Source organism: Cibotium barometz, chromosome 30 (assembly GCF_041138505.1).
Source record: "Cibotium barometz isolate CiBa-2024 chromosome 30, ASM4113850v1, whole genome shotgun sequence".
NCBI lineage: Eukaryota > Viridiplantae > Streptophyta > Polypodiopsida > Cyatheales > Cibotiaceae > Cibotium > Cibotium barometz.
In genome coordinates this window covers 28124389-28142538 of record NC_141075.1, presented here as the reverse complement: position 1 = coordinate 28142538, position 18150 = coordinate 28124389, and the positions used below count along the sequence as shown (strand labels likewise).

Below are 18150 nucleotides of genomic sequence, written 5' to 3'. Positions count from 1 at the left end.
GTGGTTTGACGGGCGTCCTCCCCCTGCATGTTCTCACATGGGTCCACTGGCCTCAACACTAAAGGGCACGGGACACTAGGGAAGCCAAAGATTTGGGATCGAGGGTGGGAAAGTGGGGGGACGCTGGCGGCTTCAATCTGGGCCGTCGGATGCAGTGAACTCGGGTAGCAACTGGTGAACTCGGGTTTTGGCTGAGCTGGCGCCCCAAATCGAAATTTAAAATAAACTCAATAGCCACGTTGGCTTGACGTGGAGGGCAGGCTTCTCCAGCGTGGCTTGCAAAAGGGCAGAATTTCAAATTTGTATGATGACGTCGTAGAGCATGTGTTGCATGTGTTCTGTAAAATCACCACGGCTATGGAAAGCTCTTCTCAGGAATCACTCAGATTGATTCCAGATTTAAACCAGGTACACACACACACAAAAACTCACACTTGCCAATCAACAGGCTCTCTCTCTCTCTCTCTCTCTCTCTCTCTCTCTCTCTCTCTATGTGAAGAGCCCCTTACTTAGGTTGATTTTGGATTTAAACCATGCACACACACACTGGATTTAAACCACGCATGCGTGCGCGCATGCACGCACACACACACACACAATTTTGCCACTTGAAATCAGCTTTTCTCTCTCTCTCTTTGAAGAGGTTTTTGCATTGAAGCTAAATGGATGCTCAATGAATATTGAAAACATGGGTCAATCAAGCCATCTAAAACAGAGACCACCTCATCTTTGCGAGAACAGATAAGAAAGAAGCGCTCATGGAGGGAAAAATGCATACATTGATTGCAACACTGTGTCTTGAGCAAAGCCTTGTAGGGGATACTTCTAGCCGTAGTGCTTCATTCATCATCCAATGTTTGATTACTTCTGGGACTAGCAGACCCCCCATAGCTTGTCATTGGCTTTGTGGACATTCGTAGAGCGGAGGGTGACATTACCTTTGAAGTGGCATTAGTTATAGAAAGGTTTGCCCTTCCTAGTGCCCTACATTGTTTTCATAGCCATAATAAAATTAGCAAACGATGCAAAAACTTGTTTTAAGAACATGTCCTACCTCTCTCTGCCTATCTAACTTGGACTTCAATAGCAGGTTGATTGGAATCCAACGAGTGACACAAGTGACTTCGCGGTGCCATGGCAGGCTAATTGGAATGCATCAAATGAGGCTGATTGGAATGCATCCAATGACACAAATCAGTTCATATTGGATGAGTATTTAGATAATACAACAAGTAGTGACACTACATCAAGTGACGACGCAGATGTATGTGACCTCTTCCAAGATGATAATGAGGGTGTTTTTCCAAGTTCATGGAGTACACCTAGGCTTGATTCATGGGGGGCATTGGATCCATTTACATATACATCAAGCTTTTTTTTCTCTTTCGATGAGACGAGCTTCTCCTTAATGGAGAAAGATCTTAGAGGAGCTCTCACAGTGACGCTTCCAACATTAAAAGCACACGATGCAAGAGACTTGTTGGATTTGAAGAGGTGGAAAAGAATAAGAGAAGAGCTTTGTTTCAGCCCGCTTCACCTTTGCCTATGTTCGAAATCAACAGGATTGAAAATAGCATACATTGAAGATTGGGAGCGTATTGTCATGGCAGCCCATCGTCCTCTTGAGTATGGTGTTCATCATGGTGTGAATGCCACTATCAATGCAATCAAGGCAGAATGGTGCACCGACAAGAGGAGGCATGGAATTTCTCTTGACTATGTGAAAGATAGGATTATCGCTTGCGGCTGCCTGCTTACTGAGGTCGGGGAACAGACCCCTACGAGCAAAAAGACCATAGCTCCAGCATCAACAATTGTCACAACTAAGTCTCAAGTCAATCAAGAGTTGACCAACATCATGATCAAGCACCAAACAAAGCTAGTATTACTTCGATCCACAAAGAAGCATGGACCATCCAAGTGGGTGCAAGAGTACATGTGCCATAGGGCAGGAAGTATTGCTCGGAGAGGTGCTAACAAGAGAAGATTGCGGAGGTCCAAGAGGTGTGGGTGTCCCTTTAAGGTGGTCTTGCAGCACTCTCATGACACAGAGAAGGTGACCATGCTAGTTCATGATGTTCACGAGGGACATATACCAGGCTCACGTGTTGACCTCTATTACTTGCCCGTGCACCCACGTGTGATTGCTTGTTGCATGGATGACTTGTTCGACGTAGGGACATGTCGTCATGTGGCAAAAATGTCTACATCAAAAGAAAGATTTCACATACAGAATGCCTTGCCATTAGATCGTGTAATCTTTCGCTTCTTCATGATACCAAAAGAGGTGCAAATGATGTCATATCAAATGCGCACACAAGGTACTTTGCTTTGCTTTACCAACAATTCTCCTTGTAACTTTTGGTTGTTTTATACTTCTAATCTGCCTCTCTATCCTTGTAGGAAGATGTACAAACAATGATTGGGCTGTGATGTTTGGAGAGGCTCTTCGTTTGCAAGAACAGAACAAGGTTCTTTATGTTCAACCTTACAGCCAACGTTCTTTATGTTTGAAGCTCTTTCCCCTATTCTTGCCTCTTTATTCATCATGATTTCTTTGTAGGTTCTTTATGTTCAACCTTATAACCCACAAGCCTCTGATGAAAGTAAACGACCCTTTGTCCTCATCATTCAAGATGAGTGGATGCTACAAATTGCTCTTCGTTTCTCACGACAAAACACTTGGGCAGTAGATAGCACATTCAAGACAAATGTCTTTGGTTTGCCCCTGTATGCTGCAGTTTTGCCCAACCAAAATGGCATGGGTATTCCAATATGGCTCATGCTATGCACTAATGACATCGGCACTAACCAAGAAAGTGTAGCCTTGGAGTTGACCTTCAAGATGATCTTCACAAGGTTGCATGGAGTTCGTCCGACGGCTATTATCATCGACAAAAACCAGCAAGAGTTGGAAGCCATTATGAAGATTGTTGATGTAGACCCCTATTGCTGGACACAAGATGAAGAAGGGAGACGACACCAAATTGCATGCCATGTCTTGCTATGCTGGTTTCATGTTAAGAAGGCATGGGTAGAGAACCTCCTACCGCAAGTAAGTCACCTTTTAAAAGCTAGATCCATTCTATTGTGCATATCATTATCAGGTGGTATGTATATTCATTTTATTTTGGCTGTGTAGGTTCCAAAAGAGAAGCGAGATGATGTGTATAGTTCCTTGTCAAATCTAATGCAAATGGCAAGTGAAGAGGCATTTGAAGAGAGATACCAAGAGCTCTTGCAGAGATATTCAACGTATATCAATGTTCAACGATACATCTCGAATGGATGGTGTGCCACCACATGCATGTGGCGGAGAAGGTGGCCAAAGTTTGGGCGTCTATTTTCACATGGAAATGTGGATACAACAAACTTGGTCGAGAGGCTCTGGCAATACATCAAGTACACTCTTCTTGATGCAAAGATAAATAGATCAATTCTAGTTCTGTTACATGCTATTGCAGGGGATTCTCTAACGGGCACTTACATCGGCGGAACGCTACTTGAGTTCTTTAAGAACAAACAAGAAATAGGTAATGACCTCTTTTTTTCTCTTGTGGCTTGTCCCCCCTTTGTTGCTTGACACTCATGAAGAAAAGGTGTCGTGATACTAACCAGCTTTACGTACTTTTCAGCTGATTCTCAACGTTTTAGTATTCATGGATCAAGCAAGAGTCATACGTCCAGATTAGCAGCAGGTGAAGAAATCTTGAGAAGATTTGAGGCTAGTTCGTCCACCCTTCAAGTGATTGATGAGTCCACTTTGCTATTCAAAATCTTGAGTATGTCTTCATCTTCGCAATGGTATCATGTCAGTGTTCAGTCCAACTATTGCGATTGTCCAAGTTGGGGATCTGATTGTAAGCATCTTTATGGAATCCGCCTAATAATTCAACATCATTTTCCACATCTACATGCCATTTTCCCTGTCCTTGATAGTCTTCATTCTCTAAGTCAAATGGACGAGGACATTGATGTTGGGCTAAGTGAGCAGGACATGCCAGATAACATAAAGAGTGGTGAGTGCAAGGTTGTCAACATCAATGAGCAGATAGCTTGCTGCATTCAAGACATGAAAAGGGTTCTACATGTTTTGGAAGAGAATCTATCAGCATGTGACACCAAGTTGAAAGAAGCAATACTCCAGCAATTGAGCATCTCACAGAATAATATTTCAGCTTTGATTATCCCAAAGGAGATTGATTTGCCAATGAGGGGGTCCATCAAACAAATCCAAGCTCATGTTACGCTTACTCGGCTTGGTCACGGGAGACCGCATGAAGTAGCTACAACCGTATGTGATCAAGAGATAGCCTGCTCGCCTCCAACAAAACGTGCTTGTATGACAGGGGTCTTGAGACGTAAGCATCAACGTGGCAGGAGTCGGGTGCGGTTTGACAAGAGACCTCGCATATTTTGTCACCATTGCTGTAGTAAAACTCTCCTAGTTGATCCTATACAAAGTCACTCGTGCCATACATGCCACGCGCTCCTTCCCCTTTCAAGTAGACATGCCCCAGTTGGTTCAGAGGCTCCTCTTATTAACCGAGCTGTTAACCTCTACAACAACCTTTGCATTGAAAAGGGACTACTCATCTCATGTATGTATGGGTCACTTGAAGATGAGGAGAGGCGCTTCACTATGCATTTATCTAATGGTTCAGTACTCGAGAAGGTCCTTGCATCCGAGCAAAGGATAATACTTGTATATTAATAATGCAGATGTATTCAACTTGTACATTATATCATTTTGGAACGAGTGAGGAGATTTTTTGTCCATTTTGGTATAACCTGCTGCTCTAAAAACCAAATGTATATGCTTATTTTGGATCAGCTGGAGACTCAATGTTTTGTAAATTTGCATGTATGTTGTTTCTGTGAAGGGAATTCATGTTCAGTATAGCTTGATATAACTTGCTGCTCCAAAAACCATATGTGTCTGCTCATTATGGATCAGTCAAGAAAACGACGCTCAATTTGTGTTATGTTTTTTGACCATAGCTGATTTATACAGCCCTTGGGCATGTAATGCAAGACTAGATTCATGCAATCTTGTCCGAGCTTCTCTCTTTTTTTGTGTGCTCTTAAAACTGTATATACTTTTTGCATGGGTACACAATGTGGGTTAGAACTTAGTTTTACTTGGGTTGACAGACAGACATTAGTTATTTCAAAAGCTGGTGGTTTTGGTACCACGAGACCCTGCAGCAGAAGTCAGTTTATTTGCAACAGGTGGGATCAAGAGCGGGAGGCCTGGTTCTCGTTGGGAGAGGGCGGATGGAAGAGGGAGTTTTGATAATCAGCTATGAAACTTTTATGCTTGGCGTATGAGTGTTGTGGCTTTCCCTGCATATTATGTCGCATGGTCACTGTATTGATCTGTCACATCAACTCATTTCATGACTGACATGTCAAGAGGTAGTAGTTCCAACTGTTCAGTTGTTATGCTATTGTAGGGGATGGCCAGTCGGCTGTATGACACGTTACCCAACCTACAGCTGCCCGACCAGCTGCTCAACCCTCCAGACTAGTCAAAATGCATCCAGATCTGTCCCTACACGGCTTCCCAACTGCCAGGCTTAGGTGTCTTGCCTGTGTGCTATCTACTTGCAATGTCCAATGCTTGACACCAAGACTGTTTGGAGTTTGCACATGTACAATAGGCTAGTCAAAATGCGTCCAAATCTGTCCCTACAAGGCTGCCCAACTGCCAAGCTTAGGTGTCTTGCCTGTGTGCTATCTACTTGCAATGTCCAATGCTTTACACTTGGCCTAGTAAGCATCCTAAACATCTATACGTATGTCAACTCCAAGTGGGTTACAATCCTGTGTGCTATCTACTTGCAATGTCCAATGCTTTACACTTGACCTAGAAAGCGTCCTAAACATCTATACGTATGTCAACTCCAAGTGGGTTACAAGACTGTGTGGAGTTAGCATGTACAATAGGCTGGATCTTGCTGCTCGGAATAGGTCTTGCCAGAACAGCTGTGTACAAGGCAGGGCTCTAGAATACCCTATTTTTTTGGGGTCTCAGGCAAAACACTTGCCTGCGTCCATCTACCTTGAAGAAGAGTGCTAATGTCTTGGATTGATGCCATGCTGATGCTCCTGCTGATGCTTGGTGGCTGGAAATCTAATGCCTTGGCTGGGAAGAGGCAGGGCCTTTAAGTAGGGCAATTTTCTGCACCCTACTTATCAGCTTGGCCTGCCTGCTGTACGACCTGTTACCAATCTACAGCTGCCTGACCAGTTGCTCAACTGCTCCAGACTAGTCAAAATGCGTCCAGATCTGTCCACAAGGCTGCCCAACTACCAGGCTTAGGTGTCTTGCCTGTGTGCTATCTACTTGCAATGTCCAATGCTTGACACTTGGCCTAGTAAGCATCCTAAGCATCTATACGTATGTCGACTCCAAGTGGGTTACAAGACTGTGCAGAGTTTGTGTACAAGGCAGGGCTCTAGAATAGCCTATTTTTTCGGGGTCTCAGGCAAAACACTTGCCTGCGTCCATCTAACTTGAAGAAGAGTGCTAATGTCTTGGATTGATGCCATGCCGATGCTCTTGCTAATGTTGGGTGGCTGGAAATCTAATGCCTTGGCTGGGAAGAGGCAGGGCCTTTAAATAGGGCAATTTTCTGCACCCTTCTGCTTATCAGCCTGGCCAGCCTGCTGTATGACCTGTTACCAACCTTCAAGCTGCTCAACTGCTGCAGACTAGTTAAAATGCATCCAAAGTACCATCCCTTTCATCTGCAACCTCTGGAGCTCCATCAAGGCATCAATGATGCTTCTCCAACAAAATTTCGTCTTCTTGATACTGACTGGACTACACACATCTGTTGATACCAATGTTGATGCACCCAATGTTACTGAGCTTGACTGATATCCTTTGCTCTTGACTGTCCGAAGAAGATCCCTTGCTTTGAGCTGACCTTAGCTCCGAACTGCCTTGGGATGAACTGTATTCCAGGCGGCCCATGGCTCTAGCATGTCTTAGGACGAACCCTAGCTTTGATGTGCCTTAGGGCGAACCTGATGCTTTGATATTTTGATACTAATGTCTTGTGCAACATGGCCTTGCTCTACAATTTCACACGCAGAAGCCTTGATACTCATTTCTCATGCAACATAGCTTCCTCTGCTCTGATACAATGTCACATGTGGAAGCATTATACATACATAGCTGGATTGTGCATACTGTGGTGTGTAAAAACCAGACAACATTGGGTCCCAATACCCGCTGAAGGGCCCCCACCTTTCATTGTATTTGCTTTATTATGAAGCTGAAATATCCTTGACCTGAGATAACTTCCTCCCTGCCGAGCTGAAAATAAGCATGTATACCTAGACTAGTCACTAAAAAATAGGATGCTCCAAAGTTCAAACAGGTCCTTAGCGGAACAATGCCTGCTGAGCAGGGCTTTGCAATACCCTGTTTTGTCAGATCTGAGACAAATGCCATCTACCTTAAAGAAGAGCCCTGATGTCTTGGATGATGCCATGCTAGATGTTGCTGCTATTGCTCTCTGGACCTGTCTCCAAGCTAAGAATCAGATGCCTTGGTTGAGAAGAGGTGTGGCCTTTAAATAGGTAAATTTTCTGCCCCTTCTGCTGGTCCGCCTGGTTTCTTTGCTGTACGACCTGCCCGACTGCTCCAGACCTGTCCAAACACCTCCAAATCTGTCCCAGATGGGCTGCCCAGCTGTGATTGCCTGTGGCCCATTTACCTGTGTCTGGTGCATGGCACTTGCCTAATAAGCATCCTAAACATTCTACATAATAAGCATCCTAAACATTCTACATGCATCAACTCCAAGTGGGCTAACAACTGTGCGCGGTTACTGCATGTACTTAGCCTGGCCTACCCTGATGGCAAGTGGCGACTTGTCCCTGGACTGGAGATCACAAAATGCACAGTTCACATCACTAACCAAAACATGCAATTTCTGGAACTGTCATGTCACCATGCCACCCAAGTGCGGGGTGCACGTGACACCATGTCCCTGTATACGGGCCCAGGTGGCCAAAAGAGTATAAACGATGTCACTCCATATACTGCAAATACACTGAGTGTCATAAACAAATACCCTTAAAGGCCTCTGAGCATCTAGTCTTCCGGATATGCAACGACGTGATACTAGCAATAATCTCCGGTGGTGTCAATACTCAGAGGAGGTGGTGTGTATCGTAACTAGGGGGGTATGCCCATGAAAAGGTGGAAAACCTATCTTACCTAATCTACTCTGTGACCTAGCACCCAAAGGTGTTAGATGTCTAACAATGAGCCAAGCACCACCTTTTATAGGCCCTTTAAGGACAAGTGAACTGGCCGACCTGCTGTCAGTCAGTTCCATGGACCTGGAAAAATACCTTGATGATGATCCCATCATGTCAATGTTCCATCTGCTGGCCGACAGAGACCTGGTCCACCACAATACCTGCCATGCCTATGACAGCTAATGAAGCTCTAGAATCAAGTCTTTTATCTGCTGCTGCAAATCAAGGATAAGCATAGGGATTAGCATGTCCATGTGCATGCACACGACGTTCCCTTCTGCTAAACTTGCTGATGGGATTCCAACTTTTGACCTAACTAGAGAAGTTATTTGGTCCCAAGAGCAGAAGTCAGTTTATTTGCAACAGGTGGGATGGAAGAGGGAGTTTTGATAATCAGCTATGAAACTTTTATGCTTGGCGTATGAGTGTTGTGGCTTTCCCTGCATATTATGTCGCATGGTCACTGTATTGATCTGTCACATCAACTCATTTCATGACTGACATGTCAAGAGGTAGTAGTTCCAACTGTTCAGTTGTTATGCTATTGTAGGGGATGGTCAGATCCGTCAATGTCTAGGGTCATGAGAAACCTCATCATTGCTGGTGCGTAAGTCGCCTTTCTACCAGCCAGGCACAATTCTCAATCAAGCTTTATAGTTTGAATGCAATGAACATGTTAATCTTTTTGTCACCCAAATTATGAACACTTTCAATACTATAAAAAGATTAAGATCATTTTACTAATAGCTTGATATTAGAAGGTAAAAAAGTGATCATATACTTTTATGGCTGCATCGGTAGAGCAAGATCTCTCTCTCTCTCTCTCTCTCTCTCTCTCTCTCTCTCTCTCTCTCTCTCTCATCATATACTTTTATGGCTGCATCGGTAGAGCAAGATCTCTCTCTATATCTCTCTCTCTCTCTCTCTCTCTCTCTCTCTCTCTATGTGCACCAGGACTAGCTTGAGAGTTTACACGTCCCACACAATCTACAAACAGAGACCATATCCAAAACGTGGAAGCACTTTGGCTCCTTACAATGCATGTTGGAGTGTCATTATACTCGATCTTCTCGCTACTTGGGCCAAGATATGGGGCTTATCTAGAGCAGCGGAGAATCTGATTCAAATTCAACATGAAGAGCTTCCAGTACAAGAGCATCAACAAGAACCATCATGTTGCGGAACTAAACTAAACACCAAATAGCAAAGTTGAAAAAGGAACCAACGGAAGCATATTTGTTGATAGACAATTTACATCGGAACCAAAACAAATTATATTGAGAAGCTAAAAAATATCATGTATTTCATGTGAATTGGCTGATACAAAACATCCTTAGATGCCAAATATGTTTATAAAGATGTTCATAAGAAGTGTGTTGCCCACGACAAGCCAAAAACACCGCTTCAAAATCGCATAGCTGGTGCCAAAAATAGAGGTTGCTGCTCCAAAAAGCATCTACATGCTTGTCGCTCGTGCAGGACTCCGCGTCATAAGTTTGCCACCCACCGATAAGCCATGTTACACTGCTCCAAAATCACATCGCTGGTGCGAGGTTGTCGCTCCTACAGTGCTCCAAAATCACATGGCTGGTCCTGCATCTACATGCTTCTTGCTCCAAAGTAAAAAATGCTCCAAAATCACATGGCTGGTCCTGCATCTACATGCTTCTCGCTCCAAAGTAAAAAATGCTACTGTGCGTGTCATAAGAAGTGCGCTGCCCATAAAATAACATCCTTAACATGCTGCTCCGATGTCACTGCTATGTCACTGCTGCTCAAGAAAGTAAACATGTCATAAGAAGTGCGCTGCCCACAAAATAAGACATGCTGCTCGGATGTCACTGCTGCTCAAGACAGTAGACGTGTCACAGTTCTTCCAAAACACTCATGCACCATGTGTGAAGCTCCATCCTAAGCGTGCATACATCTTCATGTTGAAACCACTGATCTGTGAGCTGAAAAAAAGCAAAGCTGTAAGCGTAAATGAGCTTGCATGTTCTTCTTGAAGCAGCAAAGACGTAACACGAAGCAAGCACTTACCCAATTCTTGTCTACATTGTTTTGCAATATACCGGCAATGAGGTATCTCATAAACGCCATCACATAGAAGCCACAATCTGTGCTATTGTCCTGTTGTGGTACCTGCCCCAAATGATGCACATGTAACACCAACATTCAGCATGTAGAACATTCATAACAAATTCAACTCGCTGCTACCAACAAATCAACGTCACCTTCACCTTAACGATTTTTAGTTTCAGCTCTGTCTCGGGGTTGAACAAAGCACCTTGAAGGGTTGAATCAGCCACATGCGGTGCCAAGCATTTTAGAGCACTGTAATCAATCCAAACCAGAACCATGTCATGTGTCATGCATTGTATGAGTATACATGAACAAAACCAACATGGAAGAGAATTTCAATTTACATGAACAAACTATCCAAGCACTCCTCTGGATTTATTAGTCCCAATGAATCCATGTATAACAAATAGCTTTTGTTCCCTTTTAAAAAGGGGCACCTCCTCGTTCTTGTTAACATACAGGGTAAAGAGGGACCAATGATTCCTATTGCACACAATAGCCAGCCATTAAAAGCGCACAAATTTGAGTGCCAAGTGGTATGTAAAAAAGCATAGCCAAAATTCTTTACCAATGAAGTGACCACACACACCTGCATACAACGGGAAAGAAACATAATTGAATGGCTGACATATCCATTTTCTCGAAGAAGCGGGTGAGGAAATTCTCCACGCACTTACGTGACATAGAATACCACAAAGAATCAGCCCAAAACACCTTCTCAAGAATGTCCAATGGCAACTTGTTCTCCATCAACCTGTGCATGCAAGGAGGGAATGAAAGTGCATCCATGTAAGTGCACTAAAATGTTTAAAGTGATACACTTACATCCCAAACAAGGTCATGGTCCTAGTGGATGCCTCATTAACAAACATTTCCCTCAAAAAGCTATCATCTACGCGCACAAAGGTTTTGGATCTCATGGAAACAAAGTCAATGTCAGCTCCGGAAGCTAACCTGCAAGGCAAAAGCCAAACAAAAAAAAATGCAGCAAACCACACAAGCTGAGACTATCATGACAATACATGGTTTTGATAAACTGTCAATCGTGTAGAGCCTCTTACCTAGATCTCGCAACATTGCCCCTTGTTGCTACCAACCTCCCCTCCCCTTTCTCTGTAACAATAACCTGCATGTTGGAGATCTCGAATATAAATTCCATATTGTTGTATGCTTCAGAAAAAGTCAGCGATGATACAATAATCGGTGTTTCTTCATTGCTACTTTGCTTTGCACGAGAAGTCCTAATAGGCAACTTTTTCCTTGAAACCTCAAACACCTACACAATGGCAAGAAAACAATGCATTCACCCATTGAGTCCCTTTAGGACATAACAAACTCCAGGGTTGAATTAGCTGCACTTACCTGGCCCATGCAAGTAAAGAGAAGAGTGAACTAACAATGTAGGCAGCAACATGAAAAGCTTTAACAACTCGGCATAAAGGATATTGGAATCTCTTACGTTCTTTTGAGTGTTGTCCTTCTTTCTTGTATTCACGCATGGCCCAACACCCTCATGGGCTCCGGAATCCTGCAACAAACAAGAACAGGGCCCATGCAAGTAAAGAGAAGAGTGAACCAACAATGTAGAAGAACATGAAAAGCTTTAACAACTCGGCATAAAGGATATTAGAATCTCTTACGTTCTTTTGAGTGTTGTCCTTCTTTCTTGTATTCACGCATGGCCTAACACTCTCATGGGTTCCGGAATCCTGCAACAAACAAGAAGATGGCCATGGCCCAAACGATCTCAAAGTGTGAGGTGTATGGAGCCATGTTAGGCAGCGGCAAGGACTTGAACAAACTAGTGGGAAACCAAGATGATGTGACTCAGAGCAAGGAGATGAATGAAAAATATTAGAAAGCTTACGTTCTTCTTAGTGTTCTTCTTTTTTATATCCACACATGGCCCAACACCCTCACCGGTTCCAGAATCCTGCAGCAAGTAATAGCCATGCATAGTTGTATGCAATCTTTGCACCACAAACATGACTCGAAATGAGGGGATAAGTGAAGGAGATTAGAAATCTTACCTTATTTTGAGTGTTACTCTTCTTTCTTGTATTCGTGCATGGCCCAACCTCATGGGTTCCGGAATCAAAATCCTGCAGCAAACAAGAAGCATGGGCCAAATGATCTCAAAGTGTGGGCATGTAGTGAGTGAACTTGTGAACTTGGCAACAGCAAAGAAACTTGACAAGCTATGAGTGAACTTTGCATGCAGCAAGAAAACATGCATCAAGTTAATAAACTTGGTAAGCTGTGATGACTGAACTTTGCATGCAACAACTAGACAACACTAAGATTGAATGTAAGCAAACTTGGCAGCAAACTAAGAAGAATGTAAGCTTACGTTCTTCTTAGTATTCTTCTTTTTTATATCCACACATGGCCCAACACCCTCACCGGTTCCAGAATCCTGCAGCAAGTAATAGCCATGCATAGTTGTATGCAATCTTTGCACCACAAACATGACTCGAAACGAGGGGATAAGTGAAGGAGATTAGAAATCTTACCTTATTTTGAGTGTTACTCTTCTTTCTTGTATTCGTGCATGGCCCAACCTCATGGGTTTCGGAATCAAAATCCTGCGGCAAACAAGAAGCATGGGCCAAATGATCTCAAAGGCCACGCATGTAGTGAGTGAACTTGTGAACTTGGCAACAGCAAAGAAACTTGACAAGCTATGAGTGAACTTTGCATGCAACAAGAAAACATGCATCAAGTTAATAAACTTGGTAAGCTGTGACTAAACTTTGCATGCAACAACTACACAACACTAAGATTGAATGTAAGCAAACTTGGCAGCAAACTAAGAAGAATGTAAGCTTACGTTAATCTTAGTGTTGTTCTTTTTTGTATCCATGCATAGCCCAACACCCTCTATGCAATAGCCATGCACAGTTGTATGCAATCCTTGCACCACAAACATGACTCGGAACGAGGGCATAAGTGAAGGAGATTGAAAAGCTTACGTTATTTTGAGTGTTGTTCTTCTTTCTTGTATTCGCGCATGGCTTAACCTCATGGGTTCCAGAATTAGAATCCTGCAACAAACAAGAAGCATGTCCAAATGATCTCAAGCTGTAGGGCATGTAGTGAGTTGTATGTGAACTTGACATCAGCAAAGAAACTTGGCATGATGTGAATGAACTTGGCAAGGTGTGAGTCGTGGACAATGGCTAGTAGACACATTGCCAACTGTTCACCGACCCTTACATGCAACTATGAAGCCATGTTAGATTAGAAGACTTACGTTCTTCTTAGTGTTGTTCTCAAACTAAAGGGCATGTAGTGATTTGTATGTGAACTTGGCAGTACCAAAGAAACTTGGCATGATGTGAATGAACTTGGCATGATGTGAATGAACTAGCAAGGAAGGGATAAGTGTGAGGACACTAAGGAAGACGATAATGTTGTGAGCTAGTAGAAACATTGCACGTGCATTGATTGCATGCAAACTGTTCACCAACCGTTGCATGCAACCATGGAGCCATGTTAATGAAGTAGATAGAGAACTTAGCAAGATTAGAAGGCTTACATTCTTAGTGGTGGTGTTCTTTTCTGTATCCACACGTGACCCAACACCCTCATGTGTTCCAGAATCCTGCAGCATGCCCAAATGATCTCAAACTATAGGGCATGTGAGTTGTATGTGAACTTGGCAGCAGCAAAGAAACTTGGCATGATGTGAATAAACTTGGCATGATGTGAATGAAATTAGCAAGGTGTGAGCTAGTAGACACATTACACGTGCATTGATTGCATGCAAACTATTCACCAACCCTTGCATGCAACTATGGAGCCATGTTAGTGATGTAGAGAGAGAACTTAGCAAACTTTGAAAGCTTACATTGTTTTTAGTGTTGTCCTCCTTTTTTGTATCCACACATGGCCCAACACTCTCATGGGTTTCAGAATCCTGCAACAAATAATATCCATGCATAGTTACAAACAATCTTTGCACTCGTGAATTCGCATACTTACTTATGCCAAGAAGCCCACATGAGCATCGCTAGGCACTTTCAACATCACAAACATGACTCAAAACGAGGGGATGAGTGAAGGATATTGGAAAGCTTACGTTCTTTTGAGTGTTGTCCTTCTTTCTTGTATTCGCGCATGGTCCAACACGCTCATGGGTTCCAGAATCCTGCAACAAACAAAAGGTGTGAGGTGTATGTCAACTTGGGCAATGACTAGTAGACACATTGCATGTGCATTCATTGCAATTTGCTTACCAACCCTTGCATGCAACTATGGAGTCATGTTAGTGCTGCAGGGAGAGAACTTGGCAAGCTGTGAGTGAACTTTGCATTGAACAAGAAAACATGCATCTAGTTAATAAACTTAGCAAGCTGTGAGTGAACTCTGCATGCAACAAGTAAACCTGCATCAGGTTAATAAACTTGGCATGCTGCGAGTAGACCATGGAAATTAGGCAATGGAAAGGACTTGAACATATTGTAGGGGAAGACCGTGAGAGAATGGCTAGGCACTTTCAAGGCAGCCATGTTAGTGAAATAGAGATATGAATCAGAACGAGGGGATGAATGAAAAATATGACAAAGCTTACGTTCTTCTTAGTGTTGTGCTTCTTTGTTGTATCCGCACACGGCCCAACACCCTCATGGGTTCCAAAATCCTGCAATAAATAATAGCCATCCATAGTTGTAAGCCCAACAACCTCATGGGTTACGAAATCCTGCAAATACAGCCATGCCAAGTGATCTCAAAAATGTAAGAAGTGAAGTTGACATGTGGTGAATAAACTTGGCCTGCAGCAAGGAAACCATGCGTGTTGTATGTGAACTTGGGAAATAGCCATAGACTTCGACCGTGTATATGACCAAGAATACATATAAATTGTAATCTAATTCAAGAACAATTAATTCAAGAGTAAACACATTGCACATCATGACTTCATCTGCTACCAAGGGGGCAACTGGCATGGAAGCTCAGAGTGTAGGAGCAACTTGGGTTGTTCTTGACATATAAGTTTGACTCAACCCCCCCCACCCCGCCCCCCCTCCCCCCCCCACACACACACACACACTCGCTCGCACGCATACATGCAACTCAAACATACTTTGTTTCACAGTGGATTTTGTCCAGCTTGCCCAATTTATGGATACACTTTATTTGGCTTTCATTCTACCCCTTGCCCTACTGCCAGCTGAAGAAAGAAGAAGGCAAATTAACGAAAGCAGCCCAACAACTCAGTTCAGCCTTTTGAAATGGATAAGCCCACAAGAGAACATTGCACAACATGTCAAATTAACACATCAAATGAGCTCTAATATTTGCAAGAAAGTCATGACTTGTGAATTGAAGAAATGATAAATTGTAGTTACACAAATCATTCTCAGTATAAGAAAGCGTAAATTCTTCATAAGATAAAAACACATGTTCAAGAAGCATGATTCATAAGATGGAAAACAAGTTAACGAGCTTCAGGTGGCACTCTTTTAAGGTTGCTACACTTTCCACTAGATACAATCCTGAATACAAAGCTACGTTACATTCTGACTTAAGGAGTAGAGCTTATAGATCGTGCATTGCACAACTGTTGGGTAGGCTAAATCTCTAAAACCCATTCTTGGGCAGATTGGCAAGGTAAAAGACGGCTCAAAAACTTGAAGCAGAAATTGTGTGAGCAACGGCACACCACTGATCCACATTCAAGCGAGAACTCGCACGATATTTGAGCACATTGCACCTTTCCTTTCTGCTCCAACTGTTCGATACTTATGCCTTTCATAAACAAAGAGTCTTATGTGTGTGTTTGCCTTGTAAGATCGTCCCAGCTACTCCACTATCATACATTCTTACATTTTGTTGACAACAAAAGAACCTAAAAAAATCAGGGCATTAACTTCTCTTAAGTACATCTAGGAGACTCAAAAAGGGGAAACCAACTCCTTGGTGATAGCTCTCCACCCCCAGGCCCATCCATAACTAACCATAAGGCCTAACGCAAGCATTTAATAAATGCATCCTTGAGAGTAGAGCGAGAAGGGCACACATGATGGGTATCCTTTAGTTGAAAACACATCTTCATGAGATGAAAACACTTCAAAATTAAACCTTTTAGCTTCTAGATGCAGCAAAGCTTACCTCTTTGGAGATATTCTCATCTATCCGAGCCTGGATTTTGGCAACTCGAGCCTCTGCTGTTGACATGTACTTGTCCATCTTATCTTTCACCCAGCTTGCTATGAAGTCCTCTTTTGATTTGTTCTTGAACTGACTACAAAGGTTATCCCATGCGCGCTCAACCTGCATGTATTGAGAATGCTCATACTTTTGTCGATTGATCTGAAACTTTCTTTCTTTATCTTGCGATCTTTCGTATGCCTGTCTCTTCCACCTCTGAGCATACGGGTGTGGGAAAGCACGAGCTACTAAGTTGCTCTTCGGAGGACGACCAAGTGGCAGCTTGGGAATATCAACATCTAACCCATGAGCAAGCTTTAAGTGCCCAATCATACTCTTTCTCTTTTCTATGAAAGATTTAGCAAGGGGGCAAGTGTCACTTGCACGACATTGGCGCCCAACCCTCCCATCTGGCAATCGTACAATGGCATATGGCAAAATCTGATCTGTCCCCTCAGCCATCCCTTCCCCTTTAACATTAGATGGGCCCACGTTTTCGTGCATTGAGGTTGTAGGCTTCATGAGCATGGTTTCCAACTTTTTTTTGGGCCTCTTATTGAGGCTATGTGGGGGCAAGATTTCCCCTGATGCAGCATCCAAGTTTTGTGGGGAGGGCGATTGCGGTGATGCTTGCTTTTCCTTTAGTCGAGGACTTCTTCGTTTGTCAAGTTGTGTAGACTCTAGAAACTCCATTGCTTGACCTTCGTTGCCACCTGTTTTGCTTCCTATGGCAGCCTTCTTCCTCCTATGCACTCGGCTTGCACTTGTTGGTGCCATGCTTCTATAAAATTGTGTTGCAGGCTTGATGAAGAACCATACACCTTAGAAGGCGTTGCTGGGTGCTTGTTGCAATACCAACAAGCAGGAAAAACCTTTACAGCTTGATGGCTAGCTTGATGAAGAGCCTTTGATTCTAGCTTAGAAGATCACCCATGCAAAAGCACAGCGTCGTCGCGGAGCCAAGCCTGCAATCGCAGCAAAGCGTGTAGAGAAAAACGCAGAGAGAAGCCTGGGCAAAATCAAATCTTTGAGATCTTTCTGGTATACGGGTACCCCTGCATGCACGGCTTTCCCCCGTGGCGTCCTGCCACGTCAGTCCAGCGTGGCTACTTTAAAAGCTTTTTTTTTGCCAACTCAGCCGAAGCCCGAGTTCACCCGCTATCCCTGGAGTTCACTACATCCAACGGCCCAGATTGAAGCCGCCAGCGTCCCCCTACTTGCCCACCCTCGATCCCAAAACTTTGGCTTCCCCAGTGTCCCGTGCCCTTTAGTGTTGAGGGTCCACTGGTCCCAGCCAGCTGGAGCCATGTGAGAACATGCAGGGGGAGGCCGAGGACGACTAGTTGATGAGCCATTCCTCCGTCCTCGCGCACTTCGAAAAACCTTTCCTCCGTCCTCGCGCTCGCTGCAGCGAATCTCTTTGTTTCTTAACCTTAATCAATCCAATGCCTCCAGCCATTAATTAATTCCACTTTCTTTCTTCCGTCCTCGCGCTCGCTGCTGGCAGCGAATCTCTTTGTTTCTTAACCTTAATCAATCCAATTCCTCCAGCCATTAACTAATCTTAATCAATCCAATTCCTCCAGCCATTAATTAATTCCTCTTTCTTTCTTTCTGTTTCATGACCTTATGCAC

General features: G+C 43.5%; 4 protein-coding genes across 4 annotated transcripts; 2 read left to right on the top strand and 2 right to left on the bottom strand.

The window, feature by feature from the left end:
• The first annotated feature begins 1402 nt into the window (after positions 1 to 1402).
• Positions 1403 to 2422, top strand: LOC147621350 (uncharacterized). The gene has a single exon (XM_086824443.1). It carries the CDS (start codon positions 1409 to 1411, stop codon positions 2420 to 2422), a length of 1014 nt encoding a protein of 337 aa, XP_086680569.1. The 5' UTR covers positions 1403 to 1408.
• A 10-nt stretch (positions 2423 to 2432) lies between these two features.
• LOC147621349 (uncharacterized) lies at positions 2433 to 5531 on the top strand. The gene is made up of 6 exons (XM_086824442.1): positions 2433 to 2471; positions 2564 to 3055; positions 3143 to 3533; positions 3636 to 4705; positions 5155 to 5325; positions 5457 to 5531. The coding sequence occupies exons 1-6, from the start codon at positions 2433 to 2435 to the stop codon at positions 5529 to 5531; spliced, it is 2238 nt and encodes a 745-aa protein (XP_086680568.1).
• Positions 5532 to 10476: 4945 nt separating this feature from the next.
• LOC147621348 (uncharacterized) lies at positions 10477 to 11291 on the bottom strand. Its single transcript, XM_086824545.1, has 3 exons — positions 11188 to 11291; positions 10952 to 11116; positions 10477 to 10614 (listed from the first exon to the last, which is right to left on the bottom strand). The coding sequence occupies exons 1-3, from the start codon at positions 11280 to 11282 to the stop codon at positions 10494 to 10496; spliced, it is 381 nt and encodes a 126-aa protein (XP_086680671.1). The 5' UTR covers positions 11283 to 11291; the 3' UTR covers positions 10477 to 10493.
• A 102-nt stretch (positions 11292 to 11393) lies between these two features.
• Positions 11394 to 15334, bottom strand: LOC147621347 (uncharacterized). Its single transcript, XM_086824544.1, has 12 exons — positions 14936 to 15334; positions 14444 to 14512; positions 14213 to 14281; positions 13901 to 13966; positions 13335 to 13406; positions 12876 to 12947; positions 12713 to 12778; positions 12393 to 12464; positions 12230 to 12295; positions 12003 to 12071; positions 11822 to 11890; positions 11394 to 11638 (listed from the first exon to the last, which is right to left on the bottom strand). The coding sequence occupies exons 1-12, from the start codon at positions 15026 to 15028 to the stop codon at positions 11420 to 11422; spliced, it is 1002 nt and encodes a 333-aa protein (XP_086680670.1). The 5' UTR covers positions 15029 to 15334; the 3' UTR covers positions 11394 to 11419.
• Between the last annotated feature and the right edge of the window lie 2816 nt (positions 15335 to 18150).